Source organism: Gavia stellata, chromosome 1, assembly GCF_030936135.1.
Source record: "Gavia stellata isolate bGavSte3 chromosome 1, bGavSte3.hap2, whole genome shotgun sequence".
NCBI classification, from domain to species: Eukaryota; Metazoa; Chordata; class Aves; order Gaviiformes; family Gaviidae; genus Gavia; species Gavia stellata.
The window spans coordinates 107274815-107302212 of record NC_082594.1 but is presented as its reverse complement, the minus strand read 5'-3'; the positions used below and the strand labels follow the sequence as shown (position 1 = coordinate 107302212).

The window sequence follows — 27398 nt, the reverse complement described above, 5'->3', positions numbered from 1 at the left end:
AAAAAAAAGGAAAGAAAAGTATGCTGCTCTTCCTAAATGTATAACTGAAAGTTCATTCTAACAAGAAAATTATATTCTCGGTTTTGTTACATGGTAAAGGAGGAACATTCGTGTTCAGCTCTCAAAAGTGCAGTAAATTAGCAGACATTAAAGTTACATAATTAAAGGTTGTTTGAACAGCAAATTATTAAAGTGTTACAAATGCACCTCTATTGACAGATAGCATCCTAGAGATAGAAAGCTATATTCCAGTGCTCCATATTAATTTTAAAACAGATTAATTATCTGATCATGTTTCATATTTTCTATCTTCCTAGATTCCAAAGGTCAGCTTAAAAAAGCCAAATAATTGACAAATTGTTAGGACTTCCATGAGTTTCAGTGTACATATCAGTTCTTTAACAGTCATCATACAGAGTTTATTGGTCTTCTGTCAGCTAGAGTCTGATTTGATGTTCTCACCAAATCTATCAAGTTTAGAAAACAGGCTTTTCTGCATTGTGTAGCTTCTTTTTCTATGAAAAAAAAAAGGTGGGGTTTTTTTTTATTATTAAAGTAGCTAAAATATACTTCCTTTCCTGATATACTATGTGTAGAAATTTTTGGGTTGAAGAATTAACTATACAGCTGGCAAAAGCAATGAATTTAATTCAAAAGTGTGTGTTTTCTAATAACTTCTTTGTGTTCTTTTAGGAAGATTATACTACTTTTATCTGACTACACCCAGTAAAAAGACATTTTACCAGGGTTCAATAGCAGATTTACATGTCCATTTTGAGAGTCTGAAAGAGATTAGGAATGTAGAATCAGATATTTAGACATGTTAAACAGAAGGTGGTGAGGACTGTAGTGAACAGAAATAAGCAATCATTGAGAAATGAAATGCAGAACCTGTTTTGGTGTTCCCAAAAAGGAAAAGCCAGTTCCTTATTTTGTAATAGTTTTTTTCACATTTCCTGATGTTTCTTATAATATAACTTTTTGATTGTATTTCTGGGATTATCCAAGTGCTAAACCTGGCATGTAAAATGATTTTCCTAAGCTAAGTATAACCGAAGAAGATTGGTAGCTCCAAATCAATTGAGAAAAATTTGGTAGAGCTTTTAAGAGTAGCCTGAGGGAATAACCAGCAGTTATTTTGATATCACTGATCCCTAAATGTTAACTGACCTTTTTAAATGACTTTCAATCCCGTGAGTACAGTTGGCATAAAAGTAATTGTAAAAGAGAGAGGGTAGTAAATTATGCATTACAAGATGCAATGCAGTTTTGTAGGATTGAGCTTCCTAGTTAGATTACAATGCCTCTAAGATTTATAATTGAGAAGATAAGAAAATAAAACATTTGGATATAATATATGCATGCAGTATATGGAATTTAATCTGTTTCTATGATTTAAGCAAGCTAAATGATTTTGGATCTATCCTGAATATTTTTGGAAACCTGATTTTGATCTAGTGTTTTGACTAAAGTACAATATTATAGTATAAAAGATCACTTTTCATGTGTATTGCTGAAAGATAAATATACAGTTTAAGCAGTAACTGGAAACTTAATAGGTTACTGAAGAAGATAGCTTTTACTTGGACCTCAAATCCATATCTCCTTAAGCTTCCAATTGAAAAAGCAATTTGAGTAAATTAAAGGCCTTCCTACAACAAAAAAGCACCATAATTTTTTGGTGTTTTAATCAGAATGAATGGATGCTATTTAAAGTTCTTAATTACCTGTTGACTGCTTCTCTTCTATCTTCCCCATTGATCATATTTCATTAGCTTTCCTGTAACACTTGCCAGCCTCATTATTAGCACCTGGACCAATATATTAAAGAGCATGTTAGATAACAAGCTATACATCAGTGGCTTTTTCTTCTTTGTATTTCATAACAGCTTATGTCTTGTTAAAATTCAGTTTTCTCATATTTAAGTTTTATACAGATTATTTTTTTTTAAACTGGGAGAAGGACAGCCTTTAAGATGCAATATTAAGAAGCATTATTACAGCCAGGTTTAGGGCAATTGGTAAGTTTTCTTTTTCTGGAAATCACGTGTTTTGTTCTGTCAAATATTGCTTTCCTAAATTCAGTTTATTCATAATATGGGCAGGACTTGCTAACTATAATCGCATTAAAACAAGAAGCTTCACGTTTTGTTCTGTATTCCAGAGAAGTAGGTACTGTGCAATTTTGATGAGTAGCAGCCTCCAATTGATCCATGCTGTTATGCAAGGGAAGTCAAGACAGTCTTACAAAGCTTCACTGATGGAGTCTGAAGCTGATGGCATACACTGACTTCAAAGTTACCTTAGGAAAGAATAGGAAAAGAGAGAGAAAGAGAAGGGAAAACCACTCTTCAGTAGCCATCTGGGAAGAGCAGTGGTGGGGATTCCCTAGGCAAGCATCCTGTCCGATGCAGGAGGTGACCCCCCAACCACATTTCTCATAGTAACTGTATAATTTTAATGGGGGCCGACTCAAGCTCCTCTTTGGTTGTTCCTGCTTATTGCTCTTTTAACGTTGGTTGGGGGACACATGATGAGGTGCTGGTGTTGCACAATGGATGTTAAGCTTCATGCATGCAAATTACTAGGGAAATATGTATGTGGCTATTATCTGCTGTGTTATTTACCAAGTCCTGTAGTAATAAACTAAAAGCTAGAGTGGGGGCGGTTGAAGAGATTGTACAAACTAAGGAGAAGGTGAGGTGATAAGGAAGGCCAGGAGGAAGGAGCACTTGGGATACAGGGAGAGACTGCCACAGCAGCTCAGGGCAGGTGGGTGACCAGGCACAGACCTGTAAGAGAAAAGCAGGCTACAAAAGTAGCCTTTGGAAGCTGTTACGCAGGTTAAGCTTAGCACCAGAAACAGCATGCAATGTGTGCTCACCATACAGGAATAATCACTTACGCACGACTCACATAGTCGCAAGCAAAAGTTTGTGCTTACTGCTCAAGTGCATTTTGACCGTGATGGATATTCTATAGCTGCACATGTTGCAACTGTGAATTTGTGCTTGATGCATAACGTTGCCTGCTGTTCCCTGAAAATACGTATCAGTATAATACCTTGAAGAGATTTGTTACCAGCCTTCAGTTATGATTTTGGTACCATATCCTGAATTACTTCATAATGCTTAAAAAGCAAGTATTGAAATAGGCTTCTTAGTTATTTGAAAAGGGAATTCGGTTTCTATATCTTCATGTCACAGAATGCCAAGAGTAATCTAGAAAAAAAAAGGGGGAGGGGGTTGTTTTTGTTTTTACCTGGCATGCCAAGTTTCAGTAAAAATTTGAAATTAGAATGAAATAATAAAAATATCCATCTTTTATGGTTACAAACTTTTAGGTAGAAGCAAGAAAAAATTATTAAAATCCTATTTTGAAAAACAATAACAGCATTTAATTTATTTTTTCCTTTTATGTCCATAATAATGTTAGGAGGAAATGTTAGAGGAGCAATTAGTTTTTGCAGGTATAAAAGTTGTTCACCCTGTTGACCTGTGACAGTGTTACTATTAATGCTCTGAATTTTGGCAGTGACAAGTGTTTGATTGATAGGTTATGTACTTCAGTCATGTTTGGCTATGTTGATGGAGGACTGTGTTCATTTTGCTGCTTTATGATAGGTTCTAGAACAAACTTTTGTAAATATGAATCGTTTAAAAAGAGATAATTTCTCATTCACTCCCACTCTGAGATACCTACCATAAAACAGTTAAATGTTTTTGCATCTCTAAATTCCACTTTAGCTGCCATATCATTGGACTTCTGTACATTTTAACACTATATACGTTATCAGCCATTTTGTGCTTTGTTTGGTATTTGTCCTGTATTACCCAGACCTACAAAGCACCATCCTAATGTAATGAATTCTTGCGAAGTCAGTGCTTTAAATTATCAGATTGTCTTCCGTGAGGATTTCTTGATATTTTTTCCTGCCAGCTTTCAAATTCGCGTGGCATCTCCTGCCCTTTTTTTATCACAGGGACCACCATAGTAAGAAGTCTGTTTGAGCAGAACTTTCAGTGCAACAGTTTAGGGAGGAGGGAGAATAAGGGAAAGGGTTGAAGGGGGTTAATTACTTTTCCTCACTTTATATGAGTTCCCAGAGAATGTGTTCTTGGGTACAATGTAAAATGACCGTTAAAGAGAGAAATGTTATTTTCTACACTAGTAATTAGTTAGGTGCCTAAACAGTGGATTGGCTTTATTTCCACTGTTCTCAGATGTGCCCTCAGGTTTGAGAAGCAGCCAGGTCATGGTAGGCTGGAGAGTAACACTGCTTTCTTTACTCTTTTTTTGTCAGGTTATTTAGGTCTTAGGTTACTTACAGCTGTCTTACAAATCTAGCTCTTAGACACCTCTGAGATAAATTTGGCTGATGCTTATATTTAAAGCCAATATACAAGCAATTAAGAAATAATAACTATTTTTTTTTTTAGTGTCATTAGTCTGTGGCATTGTGGCAAGTTTGTTTCAACCAAAGACTTGTACTGGGAAGAGGACAGCGTGAATCTAAGATTTAAGAGTAATGGAAGTGTGCAGTAAGATCCTCAGGAATTGCCAGTCATTGATTATTCTCACAGCATCAGTGACCTTCTGTGAAGGAGTATTTCCACATTATATGAAACAAAACAAAATGAAACTAAAGGAACAGTTTAATCTCTGAGGTTGCAGATCTGATTGCAGTTTCTGAAAATGTGCATTTGTTGGTGGATATTAATGATACAACTGCTAATAGTAAATTATTATTGAAGACATCTATGTTAACTCACCCCTCAAATTAGACTGTAGTTTGTGATTTAGAAGTTTCTTTCATTTGTTGTAGAACACTGCATATGTAGAGCTTTCTATAAATTTTAAGCAGTATTAGTAATAGAACAGCCTAATAAGGTATGAAGCGTTCATTTGTAGTTCTGTTTTCTGCTCCTTAAGCTACCAATTAAAGGGTCTTAGCATAAACAGGGAGATTTGTAGGAAGATCTAACTGACAGACTTGTTTTTTTTTCTCGTCCCTCTCTTTCCATTTCTACACTAATAGTAAAATAAATCTGGACACATTACTGAGCTCTACTTAATAAAAAGTACTTGAAAATGCATGTGAAATAACAGCTATAATGAAGGACATTGCAGTTCTTTTTTTCTTTAAGATGCCAAAAGCAGATTGTATTCTGGAAGAATTCATCTGTTTTTTATCTTTAGAAGGAGACAACTGGCTTTCCAGATACTTTCTTTTTTCTTCTTCCTCCTAGCTTGTGTTTGTCACTCTTTGTAAAACGTTTTGTTGTCTTTGAGCTCAGGGTTTGGACTTTGTTTCATTTATCTCAACCCCTCCAGTTGGCTTCACTTTCAACTAAACTTAGGGTGTTACTTCTCTGGCATAGCACGCAGGTATCCTGTTACATTTCAGCTCTTTCATTATTCTTCACCTGACCAAACTGTGGAACAACTGCCTTTTTACTTATTCTTATGTCTGCAGAAGAGCAGCCTCATACAGAAATCTATATAGTTTTCCATCCAAATCTTAAGCTTATTCTATTCATCACATATAATTCTACACTTTGTTTTCAAAATATAGTCATATATCTGCTTGCAATGCTGTCTTTTCCACCTGTAGGAACTTTACTAGCCTGAATCTTTATTTTCCAATTCAGTATATTTTTTCTCCTCTGTGATTCTGAGCCTCTTTCAAATTCCCCAATATATTCACACAGTTGTATGTGCACACACCAAGACTGTTTATGGATCTTCTGTTTTCTTTCATGTTGATATTCTTTGGAATCTAGGTGTATTATTTTGTCTTTTCTAACTCCTCGCAAACCTCACCAATTTAAACAGCCATTAAAATATGGTGCTACTTAACATTGCTATTCCTAATATTACTAAGGAGTATTTGCATATGGATACAGCAATCAGTATTAACTCCTTTTATTTTAGCAGTTGTATACAGAAATATATTTTGTAAAAGTAGTTTGATATAGTGATAATACAGGTGGATTCACTCAGTGGAATGTAAATATGGGTGGATTCACTCAGTGGCACGTCAGATGATTGCAACAGAAATTATCCACGAGGATATGAGAAAATATCCTTGACAGAAAATACCAGTTTCACTGTATGATGATGTGGTGGGTTAACCCTGGCTGGAAGCCAGGTACCCACCAAAGCTGCTGTATCACTCCCCTTCCTCAGCTGGACAGGGGAGAGAAAATATAACAAAAGGTTCCTGGGTTGAGATAAGGACAGGGAGATCACTCACCATTACTGTCACTGGCAAAACAGACTCGACTTGGGGAAATTAGTTTAATTTATTAACAGTCAAATCAGAGTAAGATAATGAGAAATAAAACCGTATCATAAAAATGTCTTCCCCCCCACCCCTCCCTTCTTCCCAGGCTCAACTTCACTCCGGATTTTCTTTACCTCCTCCCCCCAGGCGGCACAGAGGGATGGGGAATGGGGGTTGCAGTCAGTTCATCACACATTGTTTCTGCTGCTCCTTCCTCCTCACACTCTTCCCCTACTCCAGCGAGGGGTTCCTTCCACAGGAGGCAGTCCTGCACAAACTTCTCCAACGTGGGTCCTTCCCATGGCTACAGTTCTTTGCAAACTGCTCCAGCATGGGTCCTTTTCACAGGGTGCAGTCCTTCAGGAACAGACTGCTCCAGTGTGGGTTCTCTGCAAAGTCACAAGTTCTTCCAGCAAACCTGTTTCAGCGTGGGCTCTTCTTTCCATGGGTCCACAGGTCGTGCCAGAAGCTTGCTCCAGCGCGGGCTTCCCATGGGGTCACAGCCTCTTTGGGTGCATCCACTTGCTCTGGCATGGGGTCCTCCACAGGCTGCAGGTGGATATCTGCTCCACCGTGGACCTCCATGGGCTGGAGGGGGACAGCCTGCCTCACCATGGTCTTCACCACGGGCTGCAGGGGAATCTCTGCTGTGGCACCTGGAGCACCTCCTCCCCCTTCTTCTTCACTGACCTTGGTGTCTGCAGAGTTGTTTCTCTCACATATTCTCTTCTCTCTTCTCCGGCTGCCATTGTGCAGTTGTTTTTCCCCTTTCTTAAATATTTATTACAGAGGTGCTACCACCATCGCTGATGGACTTGGCCTTGGCCAGTGGTGGGTCCATCTTGGAGCCGGCTGGCATTGGCTCTATTGGACATGGGGGAAGCTTCTAGCACCTTCTCACAGAAGCCAGCCCTGTAGCCCTCCCACTACCAAAACCTTGCCACACAAACCCAATACAGATGGGTAAACTATTTTTACTCCAGTGTATTTAGTTTTTTTCACGATTTGTAATGCGACTACCATTCTGATGTTTTTCATTGGTCTACTGCTGTACCAAGTAAGCACTTTCACCTTGCTGCAAATGTTCTTGAAAAGATGTTTTACTGTATTTTAATCATCCCCACGACTATCATGTACCAATGCCAGTGGAGAAGAAGCAAGAAAGAGTTTAAGCAAATGTGAAGTCAGTATGGAAAAACTAGGAAAAGCCATCACACTCAGTGATGAAAAATAAGTTATTGCAGCAGTGCATATAAGGGAGTTCAGTGTGTCACTCTATTTTCTGAAGGTTGGGGACAAAAAAGAAAAAAGGCATAAGGAGCATGATTGGGCCCTGAACTTTCTAATTTAGATGCTATTTTCTCTGACACTTGTAGCAGTCGAGGAGACGCTTCAGCGAAGAGCCTAAATATAAGCTACTGAGAAGCATAGTAGTCTACAGCAAAAAGTTATACTTCCCTGTATTTGAAGGGGTTTTTTTTTCCCAGAAAGTTTATATCCACTGACTGTGTCTGTGTTGCTGTATGGGTTGGGTGGCCAGGATTTGGCTCTCAGCCATAGGTTTTGCCACTGTAGTGTACCTCAGTGTTTAGTAAGAATAGGACTGCATGGATTCTTACTGACTGTTATTGATGCTCCTTTGAACAAGATGTCTTTTTTGTTTGGCAGTATATATTGTTTTATCCTTCTACCTATTAGTTGTTTTGTAATTCTCATTTGTATAAAGAATAATTAAATATATTATGCACTAAAAGGAGCCATTGCACAAAGGTAAGCACTCCAAATTTATGACATACCAGAGTTAAGATTGCAACTGAAGTCCTCATTTGTTCCCTTTGTAGAGATGTCTTTTAGATAATTATCTGAATTATGAGAACCCTTTTTTTCTCTGGAACACCATCTTAATGACTTACATGTATCCTTTCACCAGTGTAGACATAGGACTGCATACTTTCTCAATACTTTCTCATTCATAAGGAATTCAAGTTTGTGTTTAATGTCAAGTTTCTTTTAAAAAATGTTGATCAAAATGTAATTGAAACATCTATATAAAATAAACCTTTTACAGAATTTATTCCTAGTAGCATTTGCAAATAATTATACTGCTGTTCCCCAAGATAAACATTAGTATTTGAGGAAAGTATAAATTGAAGCCAAAATGTTAAAAGTCATTGCCTACAAAATCACTAAATCCACATTGTGGAAACGTGATTAGGAGTGCTCAAAATTACAAAAAGCCCGAGTCCTCAGAACTCCAAAATTAGATCAGTTGAATGTTCATAACCTCTGTAAATGAAACTCTGTATTTTTTGTGTATCATGTAGACATATAGTTTAGACAAATAATGCAAGAGGTTTTGAGAATTTAAACTAATTTTTGCATCTTTACAGAAAGATAAGGAAGACCAGTGGCTAGAGAAAAAAGTGCAGGGTAGTAGAGACCACATCATCTTAGAGCATCTTCAGTGGACAATGGGTTACGAAGTACAAATTACAGCTGCCAACAGACTGGGTTATTCTGAACCAACATTGTATGAATTCAGCATGCCACCAAAGCCCAACATTATTACAGGTAAGTTAATTTTAGAGTGTTTTCTCTCTATGAATTGTTTGCTACTCATAGTACACTAATGTGTGTAAGTTGAACATAGGTAACTGGTGTCTTCTTTAACTGACAAAGCCCAAGACCCCATACTCTATTATCAAAAAAGACTTAATTCAAAACCCTTAAATGGGACCCCATGTCCTACTTTTCTTTTAGCAATAGAGTCATTTGTAAGTACAGAACAAATATTGAATCTTCAACCCAGATGATGGCAGTTAACAAGAAACATAGTATTTAAGATACACCTGCTATACCTTTTTTAAGTTGCCTTGTGTTGCTCATTTGTCTGTTGTAAGCAACCTAGTTGTTAGAATTCTTGATTTTAGTTCAATTCAAAATATCTCTACATGTCTTTCAAGATACACATGTAATAAAAGTATTTATTTTAGTGTCTGATGAGGTTAAGAATTCAAGTAGTCTTGTTTAGATACTGTCTTACTGATTCACCCTAACATGGTGAGCATACAGCCTTCTATTAGGCCATTTTTACAGGCTTTGAAATCTATATAAATGTTCATATTTTCAAGTGTGTAAATAGGAAAGTTTGGAATTTTTTTAAGGAAAACTGCATAGTATTTAAGAGTCACTGTTTCAGTAACTAATTTATCAGGTTTTAATGCTTCCCAATGTAAAGTTATATTTTGGTACAACAATGCAAAATTATTTCATTCAGAATATACCTAAAATATGATGGTAATTTCTGATATATGATGGGTAATTTTAATTTTTATGAAGCAAATGTTATGAGGAAGAGACTTCAAACTTTTTCTCTAAATTATAAGCTGATATATTTTATAATAAATTCCAAATTAGATCAGAGTCATCATTACCATTTTAAAATCAGGTGCTAAATCCTCTAACATAGTATTTTCTGTATGCCATATATAAAACTATTAGAGTATTAGAGTCAAATTTAAATCTTGCCAAATAAATCTAATGGACAATATATTAAAAACTAAACCATATCAATACCTGTGTTTCAGTCTGAGCATCTGACTAGCATTGATCTTGGTAACGTGGCAACGAGTTTAAATGAGTCATAGACTACTGTGTCATCAGAAAAATTTGAAATAACTAATTATTTTTCTGTCTATTGCAAGTTTTCTTCAAATGTATTTTCAGGGAAGTTACCTCAAGATCTCTGCAACATTTTTTAATATTCCATAGCAATTTGTTGATATCAGAAGCATTGTTACTTGCATTTATAGAAAGGAATAGGCATTTGTAGTTCATTAATAGGTTCAGATCCAGTTCTACTATAAATACTTGGTTTATGCACTTGAATTGCAGTGGTGAGAGTTGATTTGCATTTTGATTGAAATTCAGGGCCTCAATAGGCCCTGTGTACCTGTTTTTAAACAGATAGTGCCTTGTGATTGCCATCATACAGAAATAAAATTTCACTACATGATTGAAAAAGAAAAGAGAAAAAGAAATGTAGGAAAACTTATTGTCCCAAGGAAATAAAAATATTTATCAAGTAAAAAAATAAATAAAAACTTATTTAGGTAAATTGAAGGGATAAGCCATTTTTCAATTTTGTATATTTGAAACACAAATCTTGTTTTGCAATGCAATCTCACTTTAACCTGTTATAATTATTTAAAGTATCCCATATTATTGTCACAGCTGCTGTAACTGAGAGAAACATGATATGTCTGTGTAAATGATAATGCAGATGGTCTCTGGACATTCAAGTAAAAAGCAGCTTAGTTAATTTAGTTTCAGAAGATAGATAGAACATTTTTCTCCGAACAGTTTTATAGGTATTTAGGGGCTTTTTACTTTCAGTGCTCTCCCATAACGTCTAGGTAGTTGTAAGAAGTCTGTTACACTATTTAACATCAGGTCTTCTTTATATGAATCATTATTGCAATTACGATTGTGGAACTAATTAGTTTCCTTGACAACTGTTTTTGCTAAGCCTGAAAAGAGTGTGAAATTCCCATCATAAGAACATTCTGTAGGCAATTTTATAAAGTATGTCAAAAGAAACTTACAATCAGTGGAACATTAATGTTCATATGCATGAGTCAGTACGGTTATCTTGTTTTGAAATGGCATAATATTATTATTGCAATATATTATATATAAAAAACATTGTTGCAAAAGTATGAACCTACTCTTTTAAAACTAATTGTATAAAATGCTTAACTTTGAGCAGAATAATTCTTTCTGCTATCAGTTAGTCAACTCGGATGATGCACTATTTGCCTGCTTTGAGGCTTCGGTATTTGCAGCAAGGCATCTACAGCTAGGTCCTAAGAAGGACTTAGACGACAAGAATGAAATTAGGCAGACTTTTGAATGAAATCTGCGTGACTTATCCTGTGCTCACTTAGCTGCTTCTCATGACTGAGATTCCCTTCCCAATTATTCATGCAATTATTAGAAAAGTTTCTAAGACTTCTGAAGGTTTTCATCTATATGTGCCCAGATCTATGGCACTTCAGCTGAACTGAGTGTTTCTGTCTTGCTCTAAATGTAATTAAAACCAAGATATCTGTGGATCCTATGTATGCAATCTCATGGATATTACTTATCCCAAGATAATTTTGGGATCCTCTAGATATCGTGATGGTTAACAATAGCTGACATACTATTCTGGTGAAAATATGTGCAAGCTAATGCAATTAATCAGAGAAGTGGTAGAGAGATGGAGGCAAGGATACACTTGTTGTCCTTCGATGGGTGCTTACCAGGGAAGTCGGAGTTGTCACAAGAAATAAAACTTTGGTTCTGATTCCTGCAGAAGGAGCTTGCTTATGCTTTCAAGAGCCATTGGATATAAGGCAGAAGTAGTAATCCCTGAGGGCAGGGACTGGAAGCCAAAACACTACTTAGGTGAATATACAACTCTTGTGGGCACTGAGTCCACAACTTCTGCTTGCTGTGTAAGTGTGGGCAACTACCAGCTCCTGGCTGGCAGTCAATTCTATAATAACACAATATGATGATCTTCCATTACCAGTCATGTCTAGGAAGGAGCCTGAGGCTGCAAATTGCTGTCTGGCATCAGTGAGGTGCATAAATGAGACAAATTTTCACATGGTTGGCCTCAGCAGCCTCCAACTATATGTCTACTTGATTTTGTAATTTCTGTTCCTAGGCCTATAACACAGTATCCATTCACTGAATCGCTCAAATTTGTGATTAGTTCCTCAGAATTTGTAATCCTTTTATTAAAACTTTCCTGGTTTTCTGAAGGTTTTACCAGTGGAACCTTGCACTGACTTTGAGAAATACTCAGAAAACCAATTTCTTAAAACGCTTTGCCTTAAATAAATGTATGTATAAATACATTCACGTGTGTGTATATGTTTATACATGCATTACTATATATTATATCTATATATGTATATAATTTTACTCCTACTTTTTTGAGTTATTTTTTGCAGTCAGCAATTCCATCTTTGTATTTCACTTTTTACTTAGGCATATGAGCATGTATTTAAGAATCATGCTTCGAGGAAAGAGTGGCATAGTCTTAAATGCAGTATTTTATGTATTCCAGTATCTCACTAGGGATGTTAGTTGGCAGTACTTGCTGGCAGGTGCAACTCCAACATCGGTGTGCTTGCCTCTGAGTGAAGTCTTTATCAGATTTTAAGTACTGATTTGTGATATTTTAAGAAAATTTGTTCTGACTTCTCTATAGTTTTAAGCTTCTTCTAGTCCTGTGAGAAAAGGGATTCTCAAGGGAGCTGTGTGCCTTAGCTCTTAGCTCTTTATCAGTGTTAGGACAGCATAGACTAACCTCAGCAACCATAACAAACTCTCTGACTAGCTGTCACCAGGAGCAACCAAACTCCATCAGCTCCCAGAGCCGACACTACAGCAAATTTCTATGGGTCCATTTACTCCTTCTCAGCAGGGCAGATAGAGATCCTGGCTTTCTACTGTGCAGCTGGTACAAAAGTATCCATATCAGCTGTCATTCTGAACCATAACTATTGAAACCTAAAAGCAGATCTATAGTTTTATATTAAATGAATCTTAAAAGGAGGTAAAATGGAAGGTGTTAAAAGAGGATACTTTCTGTAAGTGTTAGATATATTTTCAGAAATTAGGAGCAGAAGATCTATGCAGGTGCCTATCGTGTTAAAAGGAATTCAGTTTCAAAATTTGTCAGAGTCCCAGGACTTTCACTGATTCATTTATCAGAGCCCCAGCAAAAAGGATTTGCACTGAGCAGATGCACAAAAATCGAAATTAGTTCTTTTATTAGAAGCGACATTAACAGATTAGAGATTGCGGTTGATAAATTCATTAACTACAATAGTGCTACTAATTAAGGTTAATATTGCTAGCAAACTTGATAGTAATACAACAACCCCAGAATAACTTTCACCCAGAGGGTGAGAGGCGCAGCGCTTACCCAGAGAGGCGTCCCTGCCTGGGGTGGAAGGAGAGAACGCAGCCCGTCGACTGGTCTGTCAGGTATCGAGGTCCTTCTCTCCCACCTTAACAATCATTTTCTCCGTCTTTTATCCCCAAAACTATGAGGTTCCCCCCACATATGTGACGTATAGCATGATTTGGGTGGAGAGATGAGTGCTATAGTCATATATGTTTAGCATGATCTCTAGAATCTTCATTAGCATATGCAGGGGTGTGAGTTGTAATATGCATTTCACTGGTAATGAGGCAAAGATCAGGTATTGGACACGAAGCCTTTTGAAGAAACAAAGAACCCCTCAGATTCCTGTTATTTTACTGTCTTTGCTGACCACAAGCAGGGCTGTCCTGCCTCCACAGGGCCCCCTCCTTATCTGCACCCTGTGTTAGCCAGGCAAGTGTCCGCTCCCCCAGGTTGCACAAGAGATAGCAAGGGCAGTCTTAACGGTTCTTGGTTTCACCTCGTTATCCAAATTCCACAGTGCCATCTTCCAAAGGCTTTTATCCAGTCAATGCTGTTTCTCTGGAAGGCCAGTAGATATACTAAAAACAGCTGCAAGTTGTGTTTTATCATAAGTTTTTTCTTCTTCATTATAAATTAATAACTTGGCGCAATAGGGGGAAAATCAGAAAAGCATTTGGGCAAAATAAGAAGGCCTTAGACTTATTTTTCTCACTTTGCGGTATTGGTTGTTTTGGGGGGTTTAACTTCCAATACTGCATGAACTGTCAGAATATTTTTTTATTGACATCCCTGGAAAAGTTTTAATCCCTTGTGCATCTCATTTGCTTTTTTTTCAATGCATGTCTGTCACCAATGCTTAAAATCATATAGTGATAGGCGAAGAGGGACAATCTAATACATGGTATTTTCTCTCATCGTCACTAGTAGCAAAGATGATACTCTTCATGCCAAACATTATTTTTATCAGTAGTTTTTAGGATCTCCATCGGTGTCAAAGTGAATGAAAAATAAAAATAGCTCCTATCAATGCTGCAGGTTATGTGTGTATATATATGTAATTGATTTTGTGTATGTACATTTTATGATGTATTACATAGAGAAAATAGGGCTTTTGAACTATGAAGACAGTGTTTTATTAGAATAGAAGGTAGGATAATGGGGTTTTTAATCCAGAGACTGAAAATTACTAAATACAGAAAAATAGAAATAAGTCTCCCTGGTGTCCACAATTTTGTCTCAGGGTGAGTCCTTTTCTTTAATTTTGCTCGTAGTCAAGCAATTCATTGAGTTTTTGGGTATAAATAAATTCTATATGATCCCATCTGTGTAGGGGTAGGTTTTTGTTCCTCACATCTTGCTGCCAAACAGCAGACTCTCTTGCTGCAGGTGCTCTCCTTGTCTCTCTCATCCCTTCAACCCTGACTGACCCATAGGCTGCAAGAGACTCCCTGGGGCACAGCCTCTCTTGCTTTGAAGGAAGGCATAATCTCCCTTTTCTCCAGAAGGGTTGACTTGACCCTGACCATGCATCAGCTAAGACAAGCCAAAAAGCAGCCTTCTTCATTCTTGTTCTGTACCCCATCTCAAAAGTACATAACATTTATTGACTTACCATAACTATGAACAAACTTCCAATCTAAATAGTTCTTGTGTCCTTTGAAGCATTTTCCTTGGATTTCAAATCATTTCAGATCTGTTTGATTACAACCAAGCCTCAAGGTCAGGGTATCACGTAAAAGCATGCTTGCAAGACCAAGGCCTCTGCTCTTGTTACCATTAGCCTTCCTTGCCGCAAGAGCACATTGCTGGCTCATATTCAACTTAGTGTCTGTGCCAGGACCCCCGCTCCAGCTGTGTGGCCCCCCATATACTGGTGACTAGGGTTGTTCCTTCCCAGGGACAGGCCTTTGCACTTCCCCTTGTTGAACTTCATGAGGTTCCTGTCAGCGCATTTCTCCAGCCCATTGAGGTCCCTCTGGATGGCAGCACAACTATCTGGTGTATCAGCCACTCCCCTGAGATTTGTGTCATCAGCAAAGTTGCTGAGGGTACACTCTGTCCCATCATCCAAATCATTGATGATGTTGAACAGGATTGGACCCAGTATTGATCCCTGGGGTACACCGCTGGTCACTGGCCTCCAACAAGACTTCATGCCATTGATCAGCATGGACCCTCTGGGCCCAGGCATTCAGCCAGTTTGCAATTCCACTCACTGTCTGTTTATCCAGCCCATATATCAACAACTTCTCTATGAGGACCTTATGATAGACCATGTCGAAATCCTTACTGAAGTCAATGTAGACAAGATCCACAGCTCTCCCCTCATCTACCAAACCAGTCATTTCATCATAGAAGGTTACTAGGCTGGTCAAGCATGACTTTGCTTTTGTGAATCCATGCTGACTACTTCTGATGGAATAGTTCTTCATGTGCCTGGAAACAGTTTCCAGGTTTAGTTGCTCCATACCTTCCCTGGGATAGAGGTGAGGCTGACTGGCCTGTAGATCCCTGAGCCCTTGTTCCTGCCCCTTCTAAAGACAGAAATGAAATTTGCTTCCCACCGTTCTCAGGCACCTCTCCCAATCTCTATGATAATTCAAAGATTATTGAGAATGGCCTTGCAATGACAGCTTCCTCAGTGCTCATGGACACATCCCATGAGAGCCCATGGACTTATGTATGTCCAGTTTTCTTAAGTATTCCTTTACCTGGTCCTTGCTCCAGAATTTCCTCACATCTCCAGGTCCTTAGATTTCCAAAGGCAATGATATCTCTGTTACGTTTATTTTCTAGGTTTCTATTTACAGCTCTTCTTCCCATAAAACCAAGCCAAATTTCTTCCTTCATCACTTTCACTTCAGTAGCAACATCACGGTGGCTTCCAGTTATATTTGTGGTATTTTTTGTCTCAGTACACAATCAGTAATCCATGTGCTTTTGCAGATACAAACTGTCTGGTTTTTTAACTTTAGCCAGCAATTCTGTAGGTAATGAACAAGGAAAAGACTGTAGATATTCCCTCTTGGCCATTTTGCAGAACTGCTGGTAACCAAAATTAGTCATTAGTGATCATATGTAGCTCAGTTGAAGAGAAGCCCTTTCCAGGTACAATGTGTTATTTCAGAACAGGGCCACATTCTGAGGCAGAGTTAGCTACGGGTTTATGTCAGCAGTTGGCTTCTGGTACTTATTCTTAGTTCTAGGAAAAGTTATGTTGCATCATTGAAAGTTAAATTAGGAGAACTGTGGGGATTTGTAGTCATCTTCTTCTTTTGTAGTCTCTTTCCATAAAAAAAGCTAGAAAGGCTGCCAGTAGCTACTTGAGCCAGGCCTACAAGTCATTACTTGTGGCTTTTAAATTGCATGTTTAAATCTCCAGAAAAAGACTGTAGAATTATATTAGGTACTGATTCTTCAGGAGTAACATTTTGGCCTGATTTTCAGCCTATGGCTTGTGACCACACTGCCTGTCCATGTATGTGTGCATGTATACATGCACAAAAATAGATCAGTTTGTGTCTAGTGATAAGTTTTGAATGTAGTTGATAATTTCACTAAATTGCCAGAGAACAGAGGCTTCAAAAATAATACATTCCTGTAAACTTTTTTAAAATAGCTATCTGAGGATAGAAGTAAAATTCTTTGTAGCTCAGTAGGGAAAAAACTGTATTAGGAATTTATATGCTTTTAACAATCAAAATTATTTGGGAAAGAATAGTAGTAACTTTCTGACCCTTGATCCTTGCACCAGCTTGGATAGCAACAATAGATTTAAACCAAGAAAGAAAAAGAAAAGCATAGGAGGAGTTTGAAGATATTTCCAAAGGCAAAATTTCCATTCCAAGGATCAGAAATTTTAAGACTGTAATGGGTACCTCTTTTGTACAACTTTGTGCATTACAAGATTCCTCAGTCTATCTCCACAGCTTTGACTAGTTAGGTTTTTAGTTAAATTTAAAATGAAGAACAAAATGCGGTATTCAAAAAGGAAAGCCTTGAGGATGTTAGTCTCCTTGCAGCTCTGATCATATTCCCAAGGCAAGGATGAGCTGCAGTATTACCCTTGTGAAGTTACTTGCATCATTTTCTCATAGGCTGAAGAATATTATTATTCAAAAATCAGAACTTGAAAATGAAGACTTCTGTCCAACTTTTGTTCAGATCATAATTCTGAGCTAAAAGTGTAAACCAGAGTCTTCAGCATGTATTGTTGTATTGGAAGAAGAATTTTATTTTTTTTTTCTGGAATTCTGAAGAGGATAGAGAAAAGAGATTAAATGTGTCTTTGCGATCTCATGCTTTGAGAATAGGTGTTGGTAGGAATCCAATATCCAAACTTCAGAAAGATGATAGCCCCCACAAAACTTACTTGCTTTTGTTTTGCAAACAAGTACTAAAATTTGCTGAGTAAGAGCCATTTCTCATCAAATCCTGGATATGAACATCGTTTTAAGTGATAGGGCATGTTCTTGCTGTAGGCTAAAACCAGCTGTGTTTGCTCCATTCCCTACAAAGACTAATGTGTTTTACATGAAAAGGGATAGAAATAGCGTATTAAAATTGGTAGAACTTACTTGATATGAATCAGAAAGAGAGACAAAACCTCTTACACTATCAGTAACATTGGAGATGTTCATAGGCAAAAAAAAAATAATTATTTTTTATAAAATGTAATTCTTACAGTACAGCTATCACAGAAATTAACTACCACTGAATACTTGAAAAGCAGTAGAATGCTAGAAAAAACAAATAATAGTCAAAGAACTACTCTGTATTCACAGAATTTCTGCTTCAAAAGGAATTGAATTTTTTTCTTTACCTTGTGGATTTAAATTTGTTTATCTTTTTGAATGATATGAGAAAAAAAGAAAATCATCATAGATGTCGAATGTTGAAGTGCTAGGCCACTCTTTGCAAGTATGATAATCTTATTCACCTAGAATATTTGTTATAAGTAATTGCTAGCATTATGTTGGTTTATAATTAAAAAAACCCTAAGTCCCAATTAAAGGATTAAATTGTTAGATGAATTCTCTAAAAATATTTAAAAGCTGTGTTATTAAAATAACTGTGGAATTTTAATTTGTTAAAGATTTTTTTGCTATCAATATAAGGACCAAACTATTTAAGTCTTAGTAAAAAGAACTGTTTGTGACTTTTGAACAGCTTGAACAGTCATAATTTCTTTAAAAATGTTTATCATTGAAAACACCACAGTACAAATACGTGTGTGTGTGGGGAAAGTCCATAATAGCTCTTAGTTCATTTATATTGCTGTCTTTTTTACTTGATAGTTACCTACACTCAGCTGTATATTTGTGCAAGAACAGGGACATTCGTGTTATAAGAGGAAAATACATTGGTTAAACATAATGCAGCCACATCCCGAAGGCAAGTTTCCCGTCAGAACATATTCACAAAACAACAGCTCTGTGTATTAAGCTGAATTTGAGGTGCATTGCAAAAAAACCTAAAAGATTCAAATCCTAAAACCTAAAAAATCCATTGATCTTGGGTAGCACTTAAATTCTGCATGTCTTGATCATATATTTGTGGAAAGAGCTAATGATTTATCCACCACTTGCTTTTCTCTTCAGACTGTGAGCTCTCTAGGGTAAGAGGCATACCCCAATAGGGTTGTGCTAAGTTGTCACAAATCGTCCTCTACACTGATTTTAACCTTAAATAAATTCTTTTAAAGCTTAAATAAGTATAATAGGGACTGATATAATACAGTTTAAATGAAGAACGGGAGCGTATCAGTTTTCGTCTACTTCCATTGCAATTTCTTAAAATTCACTTTTTAAAGTAAGTAAATTAAGTTGTAACCAAGGTTATTGTTCATACAACACAAGATTTTCTTCATTTCAATTTCTTTTGAACTCTCTTTTGAAACAGTAGCCTAACACTGTTACTAGTCACTATCCATATAATCACTGTGTCACTGCAGCTGGAAAAAATATAAATGTCCAGTCAAGGAGATTAAGATGTTTAAACATACACTATGTTGCATAAACTTGACTGTATTATCTGCCAGAAAGTTAACTTTCAACATAAATATTAGTAGAAAATAAATACGCAAACTTCATATATTGCACTGGATTGCATCCAGACATACTGTGCGGATTTGAATGTCTAAGAAGTTGCATGTTTTGCGAAGCAGCTTTGTTTTCTTCTCACCCTAGTATTAAAGTCAATTATCTATTTACCTAGCTGCCTGTGCTAATTGCATTGGTCATTCATATTTTAAGTGGACTTATGTCCATATTATTGATGCCAGTTTTGACAGTGGTCCATTCTGGACTCCTACGATAATTGGGGAACAAGATAAACTTATTGGCAAGAAGAAACAGCTAAACAAGTTTCTCTCTCTTCTTTATTCCCATGCATGATCAGAACCTTCTTTTTATGTAATTATTGACTTTTTTACAGTTTCTTCTTTCAGCCTATGGGCTGGTGTTTGTTGTTTCTTCAAATATTCACGATTTCTGATAGGTGTTGCATTGTAGTTTCCTGAGTTCAAAGCACCTCCAGCATGAAAGACACGTGAAAGATTGTATTTAGGTGGGGCTTGGCTAAATATTTCTGGATCTCGAGGGGAAGCAAGAGAGTTGGCCTTAAGCTTCAGGTTAAGTGCTGAAATAAATTGTTCTAAAGTTAGACCAAAGCATTTACCACTTTGGCTGCTGTCAAGAACCACATGTTGCTGTTATTAAGGTACACCTTTTCTATGGTTTGACTACTTTATTATCCAGATTTGTCCAGAGCACTTCAATGGTTACAATTTCATCCACACGTTAATCATAATTTGATGTTTCTATTACAGTAATGTTTTTCAAGTGATTGTCTTTTGCACAATGTAAACATTAATCGTTTTTTCTCTTTTTTCTTTCCCACTGTCACTTTTTTCCTTTTGATACTTTATTTTTCATATTTTATCAACTTTTCACTTTTTTCTCAAATTTACTTATTTTTCACACTCTTGATTTTCTGTAACAATTCTTAACCACACAGACAGATGCTGTGAAGCTACTAGACATGAAAATGGAGGCCAGTCCCTGCAGCTGAATGCTGCTGGTTTCTCTTTCATAGTAGCCATAAGATTCTGGTGCATGTTTTGATGCTGTTGATAAGGCAAGCAATATGTTTTCTTCCTTTCCCTCTTAATTTTATATTTATAGGAAAATAAACACAGACCTGTATAAAAAATTGTACTTTTCTATAACTCTTCTAAAATTTCCATTCCTAGTTAAGATCCTAAATAGTGTAATTAACTTCAGTCTGTGCATGCGAAATTCTTCATCCGGGTTTTTGGAAACCCTGTAAGTTCTGTGACAAATTCAACAGATGATGCTTGACTCTTCTGTCTGACAAGTTGGAGAATGTGACTTACTGAATTTGATCAATGTGATTTGATTCTATTTTCTCAACTATATTTTGTTTATAAGAAATCTATGCATAGACCTTAATATTGTGAGTCGCATGGCTTTCCAGCTGCACCATCAATTGGTCTTTCATGAGAGCATTTTGATTCTGTATTAATCCATTTCACAGAATTGTGCGTATACTAGATCATTCCATGATGGACTCAAAACCTTATGCTTAATATAGATATGTTTTGTACTTTCTAGTGGATTTTAACAAACATTTCTTCCCTAATTTATAAAAATTATTAATTGCTTTAGTTTATAGTATCTAATTTCATATACTTTTTCTGTGCCTCAGCACATAAAATAGGTCTCTGCCCAGCAAACTCATTTCTTGTGATTCTAACAGTGCCATGTTCCATTCCATGGCATTTGTTGGACTTGAAGGTCCAGGGGGCTCAATTTTGACCTGTAGTAAGCAATGGGAAAACTAGTTTTCCCTATTTTACACGTTAAAAGAATGGCTTACAAACTCTGCAACTAGAACAATGTATACAAAACCTCAGAAAAAGTTCGTTTAGTAGGACTCCACATGTAGACATTTTATTGCATATATTTGATTTTAGAACTTATGTAGACTAAGTTTATAGTTCATTCCTCTGTTGCATACCGAATAACCCAAGAAAGCTATGCACTTTAGAGCTAAGGCAGAATTAAGTATTTAAGATACTTCCCTTCAAATTTTTACTAAACATAACAAAGATAATAAATTAACAGTATATATTGATTTTTTTTGCCCCATATAGTTCATTTCTTTTGGGGTTTAATACCATTATCTTATAACTTTGAAATTATTTAGTCAAATTTAAGTTTTTATGTATCTTCACCAGTGTAAAGGATATTCTTATTTCTTAGAAATAGTGATTATGGTCAGTTTTGCCAGTTTCAATTTATTCTTGGAAGTCTTTACTTTAAAAAATCATTAATAAAACCTCTTCTCATCTAAAATAAATAACAATCATTTTAGAAAACTGGCTTATGTCACAAGTAAGATGTCTTCAGAATGTATGTGTGTAAATCTGCAGACTTAATTTATTGACAAAAATACTTTTTTTAAGATTTTATATATTTTATATAATGAAGTAGCTGGAATTCAAGCAAATGCCATTCTAAAAATGTTGATTTCATTGTGATCTGTAGAAAAACTCTCACTGTGTTAAGTGGGGCCACTATTTCATCTGTGGCCCTTGCCACTATGTTCTATCACTTTAATCTAATGCCGTGCCATTAATTTGAACTGAATTACATTGAGATGTGCCTGGCATAGTATGGTGAAGAAAATTTCTATTCTAATTTTTTAAGAGTGGAAACTTTGGGTTCCCATTCGGTGTCAGTTGGGTGAAAACCTGTTTTTCCATGCGCAAACAATGTGAATACATGCATTGACTTTGTTATTTAGTTTTATAAGTGTTATTCTTATAAAAACCCCTATTTATTTGATTAATGCTTAAGTGCTTATTGAACCTACAGATGATAATTAATGAAGGATAGGGATCTAAACATTAAGCTATCTTTTTTACTGAAACTTATCTCTTTAACTGTGATATAGAGGATTTGGAACTGCTAGCTACACATAACATTTATCAAAAACTTTCAGGTGTGAGAACACATTTTCAATTGAGTATAACTGACAAGTGCTATTGCTTATGCCAAATTTTTTTTAGGGGAAGAATCACCTGGGGCAGGAACTTTTGCAAGAGGCTTTATTTTGTTCTACCCATTTCTAAAATCCAGATAGAGCAAATGCTTGTTGTTGTCATTATTGTCATTTCTTTCCCTGTGGTAACAAAACAAAAAACCTGCAAGTACACCTCCACTTACAATCAGAGAACTGACATTTAGCAAATATGCAGTAACTAGATGCTGCTTGTATTCCCAAGGGGAAAAAAAAAAGCCTGCCCAAGTCTGGCCTCATTAGATGCCTCTGAAAATCTCCGTTCCCAACTGGTCAACAGCGAATTGTTTGATCTCCACTGAGTGTGCTTCAGCACAAACACACCACCATCTGCTCGCAGGAGCTCTTTCTCAGTTTGCTGGAGCACAGTAGTGCACAAACACTGGGGCTCCTTGTTGGACCAGGGGAGCAGCAAATTCTTTCAAGAGGCTTTTGCCTTCAGTCATGGCCCTTCTGCTTTCTGATCCCATTGTAAGATAGGGACTGAATGCATATAAGGAAACAGAATTTTCTCTTGGAGACCGAGTGCTGTTCTGAATAATACAGAAAACCAGATTGCAGATACAATCACCACTAGTGAGCACCTGCCACTGGATTAAAAGATCTTGAGTAAAACTTAGATGGTGTCATAGAATGAAACATAAAATAGGGTCTCATTAAGGTTGTACAGACAGTCCCATTCTGGTATTTCCTTATTTTACAGCATTTTCCTAATTTCCCAAAATATGAAACCTTGAAGCTGTTCTACTAAACATTTTATTACATATTTTTCCTGTCATATACTTGTTTCAGTTCTTACTTTTTTTAATAAAGCAAGACAGGAGACTACTACAGGTGTGTATAAAAGTAGAAAAATGAAAATTTCTAAATAATTTTCCTACTTTGGTTAAACATTTGAAGTACTCTTTACCAGGTATAAATTTGTTATCTTAGCAAGTCATTCTAACATTGCAGATAGGTATATAAGAAGACAAGACAGGAATTAGGGCACAGAGGGTGATCGACTGTGAACTCTCAAACATATTGTGAAAGAGCTAATGAAAAGCCTTGAGAAATTTTAGAAGCTAAATATACATTATAAATGACAAGTTGGCTTTTATCCTCAGTGTCACAATGCCAGTAGGATAAAGACAGAAATTGGGATCACTTATCTTTTTTCTGACTGATAGTAGCTTCAGCTGGAAACTATGTAAGTTTCCCCTGTTAAATGACAGAAATTTTAGGTGTGCTCCAATTTATGTTCTTCTGCGCTATGCATTTTGAGGTTATCAGGTACTTTTTGAATACGATTTTTTTCTTTTGGCCCTACTCTTCCCATCAAAATCCAAAGAGGATGAGTTAAGCCAATATTATAGGGATTCTGTGACAGCAGAGCCAGGCAGTTCTGGGCAATGTCCCAAAACCTCTGTAATGAGGAAAAAAAAGAGGAAGAGAATAATGTCCTTGGGTTGTCATGTGTCTCCTAAGATGAACTATTATGGTTTTGTTTGTATTTCTCTTTAAGAATGTTTCATAATTCTATCTTTAAAAACAAAGAGAACAAGATTATTTTATGATATTTTGTACAATCTGTTGGAAGATACAGAAGATTTTAAAATCTTGTCTTCCTATAGATGAGAATGAGGAAAAAGTGAAAAGAGACATTTGCAAATTAAAGTATAATAGGTATAGACTGAACAACTTTATAATTGTAGTTTAAACTGTAGTAAAATGATAAATATGTCTTCACAAATTGAATTTAATATTCTGCTGTCATTAGTACTTAAATGTTAGACAAGTAAATTTGTTCCTTTAAATGCAGTAATTGTAAAAGGGATTTTAGGTCTTATGATTGACAGTGTAAAATGTTACCATTTTTTCAACATTGTCACATATTTTGAAATGCTAGTATTCAACTGTCTGTAAGACTGAAGTCCAAAAATATTCGATGCTGAACTTATGCCTTAAATCCAAATTGATGGCACAGAAACTTAAAAAGGATAATGATTATTCTGTGATATAGCAGTATATCTCTAAGGAACAGTATTTTTAAAATGTTTTGATTTACAGCCTTTTGAGTCTAAAGCTGCCTTCTCTCCTAATCAGATTTTACTTGTTGTCTGTCTTGTTTCCAGAGTTTTGGCAAGTTCCTAACATTTACAAATTATTCATGAATCGAAGTATTTACATAATACAACTTCAGATGTGATTCTTCATTTATTACAGTAGGGTTATTAGAATATAATTTGATGTCTAGCTGAATAGGAAAAATATTGCCCAGAAAAAGACACTTATACTCTATATATTTGAGACAAAATATATCCGTCTGTGTGGTTTTATGAGGTGTACAAAACATACTATTACCAAGCAACAAAATAACATTCCATTTAATTTTGTGATGGAAGTATAAGGCCAAGCACTGATGTAAAAAATATGTGCATATGAAAAACAGGTATTTAAAAGATAAATAGTTATAGTGGTTTAATTAAATAAGTAACCGAATGACCAATACTCAGTTAGATTCCTGGGCCTTACTATGTATTATCTTTCCCGCATGCAAACCTCGTTCACTAAATTTAATAGCCCCACTCACATATGTATGCAAATGTAAAGTTAACTACTTAAGCCTAACAAAACAATTTTATTTTTTTTAAAGAGGTAGTGGAGACTCGTATACAATTTGTGATTGTGCTATCAGTCTCCAATCTTCTACCCATTGTCCAGTATATTGATGATTTCTAATTGCTCATTTTTTCAGTATTTTTAGGAAAAAAGGAAAAAACCTCTTACTTTTATGAAGTAGTTTGAACAATATCAAGACAAATGCAGCTTCTGAGGTCTATAATGATATCAATGAAATCTTTGCTACATCTAGAGTTGATTTGAGCTTATCACATTGTACTTCATCCATCCTGTTTCTCCGGGCATATAAGGACTCTTCAGTTTTCCTTTGGTACACATTTATCAGGCTTTAATGTATAAATGATGGAAACTCACAGGGAAAATCTTATTCCTTGTAATGCCAATGACAACATCCCAATAAAGCCAATGGTGTCAAATAAGTGTAGAGAATCTACCAACTTTGCCTGTTTAGAAACAGTAGCTGTATGGAAGCTGTATGCTTGAGAGCTTTGTTAGGTTTAGATGTTTTACAAGAACTAGATCAAGCAACTGAGGTAGGAATATCCATTTTTATTCATTTTTTTATGGCCTAAAGTCCTGAGAAACTGTAGTAGAAATTCTTGCCACCACAGTCCCTTTACATTGTATGACATTCTTACTAATAGCTCTGAACATTTATTTTACATTTAACATTTTTGTAGAGGCAATTTCTAGTGAATATATTATTTTCATATCTTTTTAATTATAATACATGTTAAGTGAGCTGTAATACAAGCAAAGTAAATCTGAGTGTGTATTTCCAACAGAATTACATTTGGAAATATATACAATGTACTAAAAACTACTTCTATGAAAAATATTGCAAGCACTGCAGTTTCTGTAAGTTTCTGTTTACAAAAACAGTATGAAAGGCAAGAAAAAATTCTGGATTTAAAGTCATTTATTTTAATTTCTGAAACAATGGCATATTTTTTCATCTCGTTCATGTTTCACTACCACTTTGCTCCACTGATTTCTTTCATGCATGCAGTGCTTGCTGTCATCTCCCTACTTTCTCCCTGAAGAATGTGTGCATAGTGTAAATGTAATGTCCCACAGCATCTTTCTAAACAGTGTCAAGAAATGTATGTAACTTCGTGCCTTTCATCTGTTGTTCAAAGTTCATTTCAGTTTTTGCAACTTCTGTCTTCATTTTTGTAATAAAGAAAACTGACTTAAAGCATTTCAATCTGTATATTCTTTATTGCTGATAAATTCTGTTTTTGTTGTATGTATTTTGTAACTGAAGAGATTTTTTAACGTTGTATAAATATATTTTGTTTCAACAGTAAACCCCAGTGTTTTATCCAATAGTGAATATTTAAAAAACCAAAACAAACCAACCAAATGAAAATCATTAAAATTAGAATTCCCTAATTCTTAGTTTGGTTCCTATTAGGTGGCTTCCATGCTACTCCACTAATGGAGCAAGTATGTGTAATGCCTTTATAAAAAAACAGCCTGAGCACTTGATCTATACTGATTTAACCTGCCTGCTTGAAACAGTTGTATTCCAAAAGGCAGGTGTTTTATACTGGGAGAAACTATATTGGTACATGACACTTTCACTCTGCTGACACTTTCAGTTGTACCAGTGTACCTATTTCAAGTAAAAACATGCACCATGGCAGCACTGGCATGCACTCATATTAAACTTCTCTTTTTATAGCTAATGCTATAAAATAATTATACATTTAAAATATTATTCCAAGTAATACTTCTCAAAACTGTTGTGTTTGCATTTACCTATGTCTTAAAGAACTAAAAGAACGTGCTGTCAAGCCTGAAATATTTTATCAATTCGAATACAATCCCAACATAGTTGGACTTTTTTTCAGGTCTCCTGACTAGAGTACTCTGGTTACAGCTGTCATCCAGTATAAAGATGCAAAAATCTCTCAGGTCTCTGTGGTATGTGCACAGTGTGATTTTCAATTCTGCCAAATAATGCAATTAAAATAATTTAACTTTTTATGTAATAGCAGTACTGAAATCACACATAAGTGTATGTTTTCAATATCTATGTCAATCTTGATTAATCTGCATAGGTTCTTAAAAATTCCTCTGAGAGACATGTTCAGTAAATCTGCTGTCAGTTTGAATGGAGGATCCTGGGACACAGAAACTTACTCATTTCCCCAAGGCCTTCTAAAACCTGGGCGCAGAGCTGATGCCACAAACTCCACAAAGCTGCTGTCATTGCGCAGCCTCTCCTCCCTCAGTGCTGGGCTCTCTCTGCCCTCCCCATTAGCTGTTCCTTCTTGAAAGCAAAAAGCATTGCATTCCAACACATGTAAAGTGTTGGGGGTTTTCCCCACTTTCTGCCCCGAAAATACTGAGAAAAGTATATTTATTAGCTGTCTGAAGTGTGAAGCAGCTTCTCCTGGTAGTGTATTTCCC

General features: G+C 36.0%; 1 protein-coding gene across 1 annotated transcript in view; it reads left to right on the top strand.

The window, feature by feature from the left end:
- The window catches only part of NCAM2 (neural cell adhesion molecule 2), a 314409-nt gene that overhangs the window by 268335 nt on the left and 18676 nt on the right, over nt 1-27398 (top strand). The window contains 1 exon segment of the mRNA XM_059819966.1: nt 8677-8857. Coding sequence (XP_059675949.1) covers nt 8677-8857 — 181 coding nt within the window.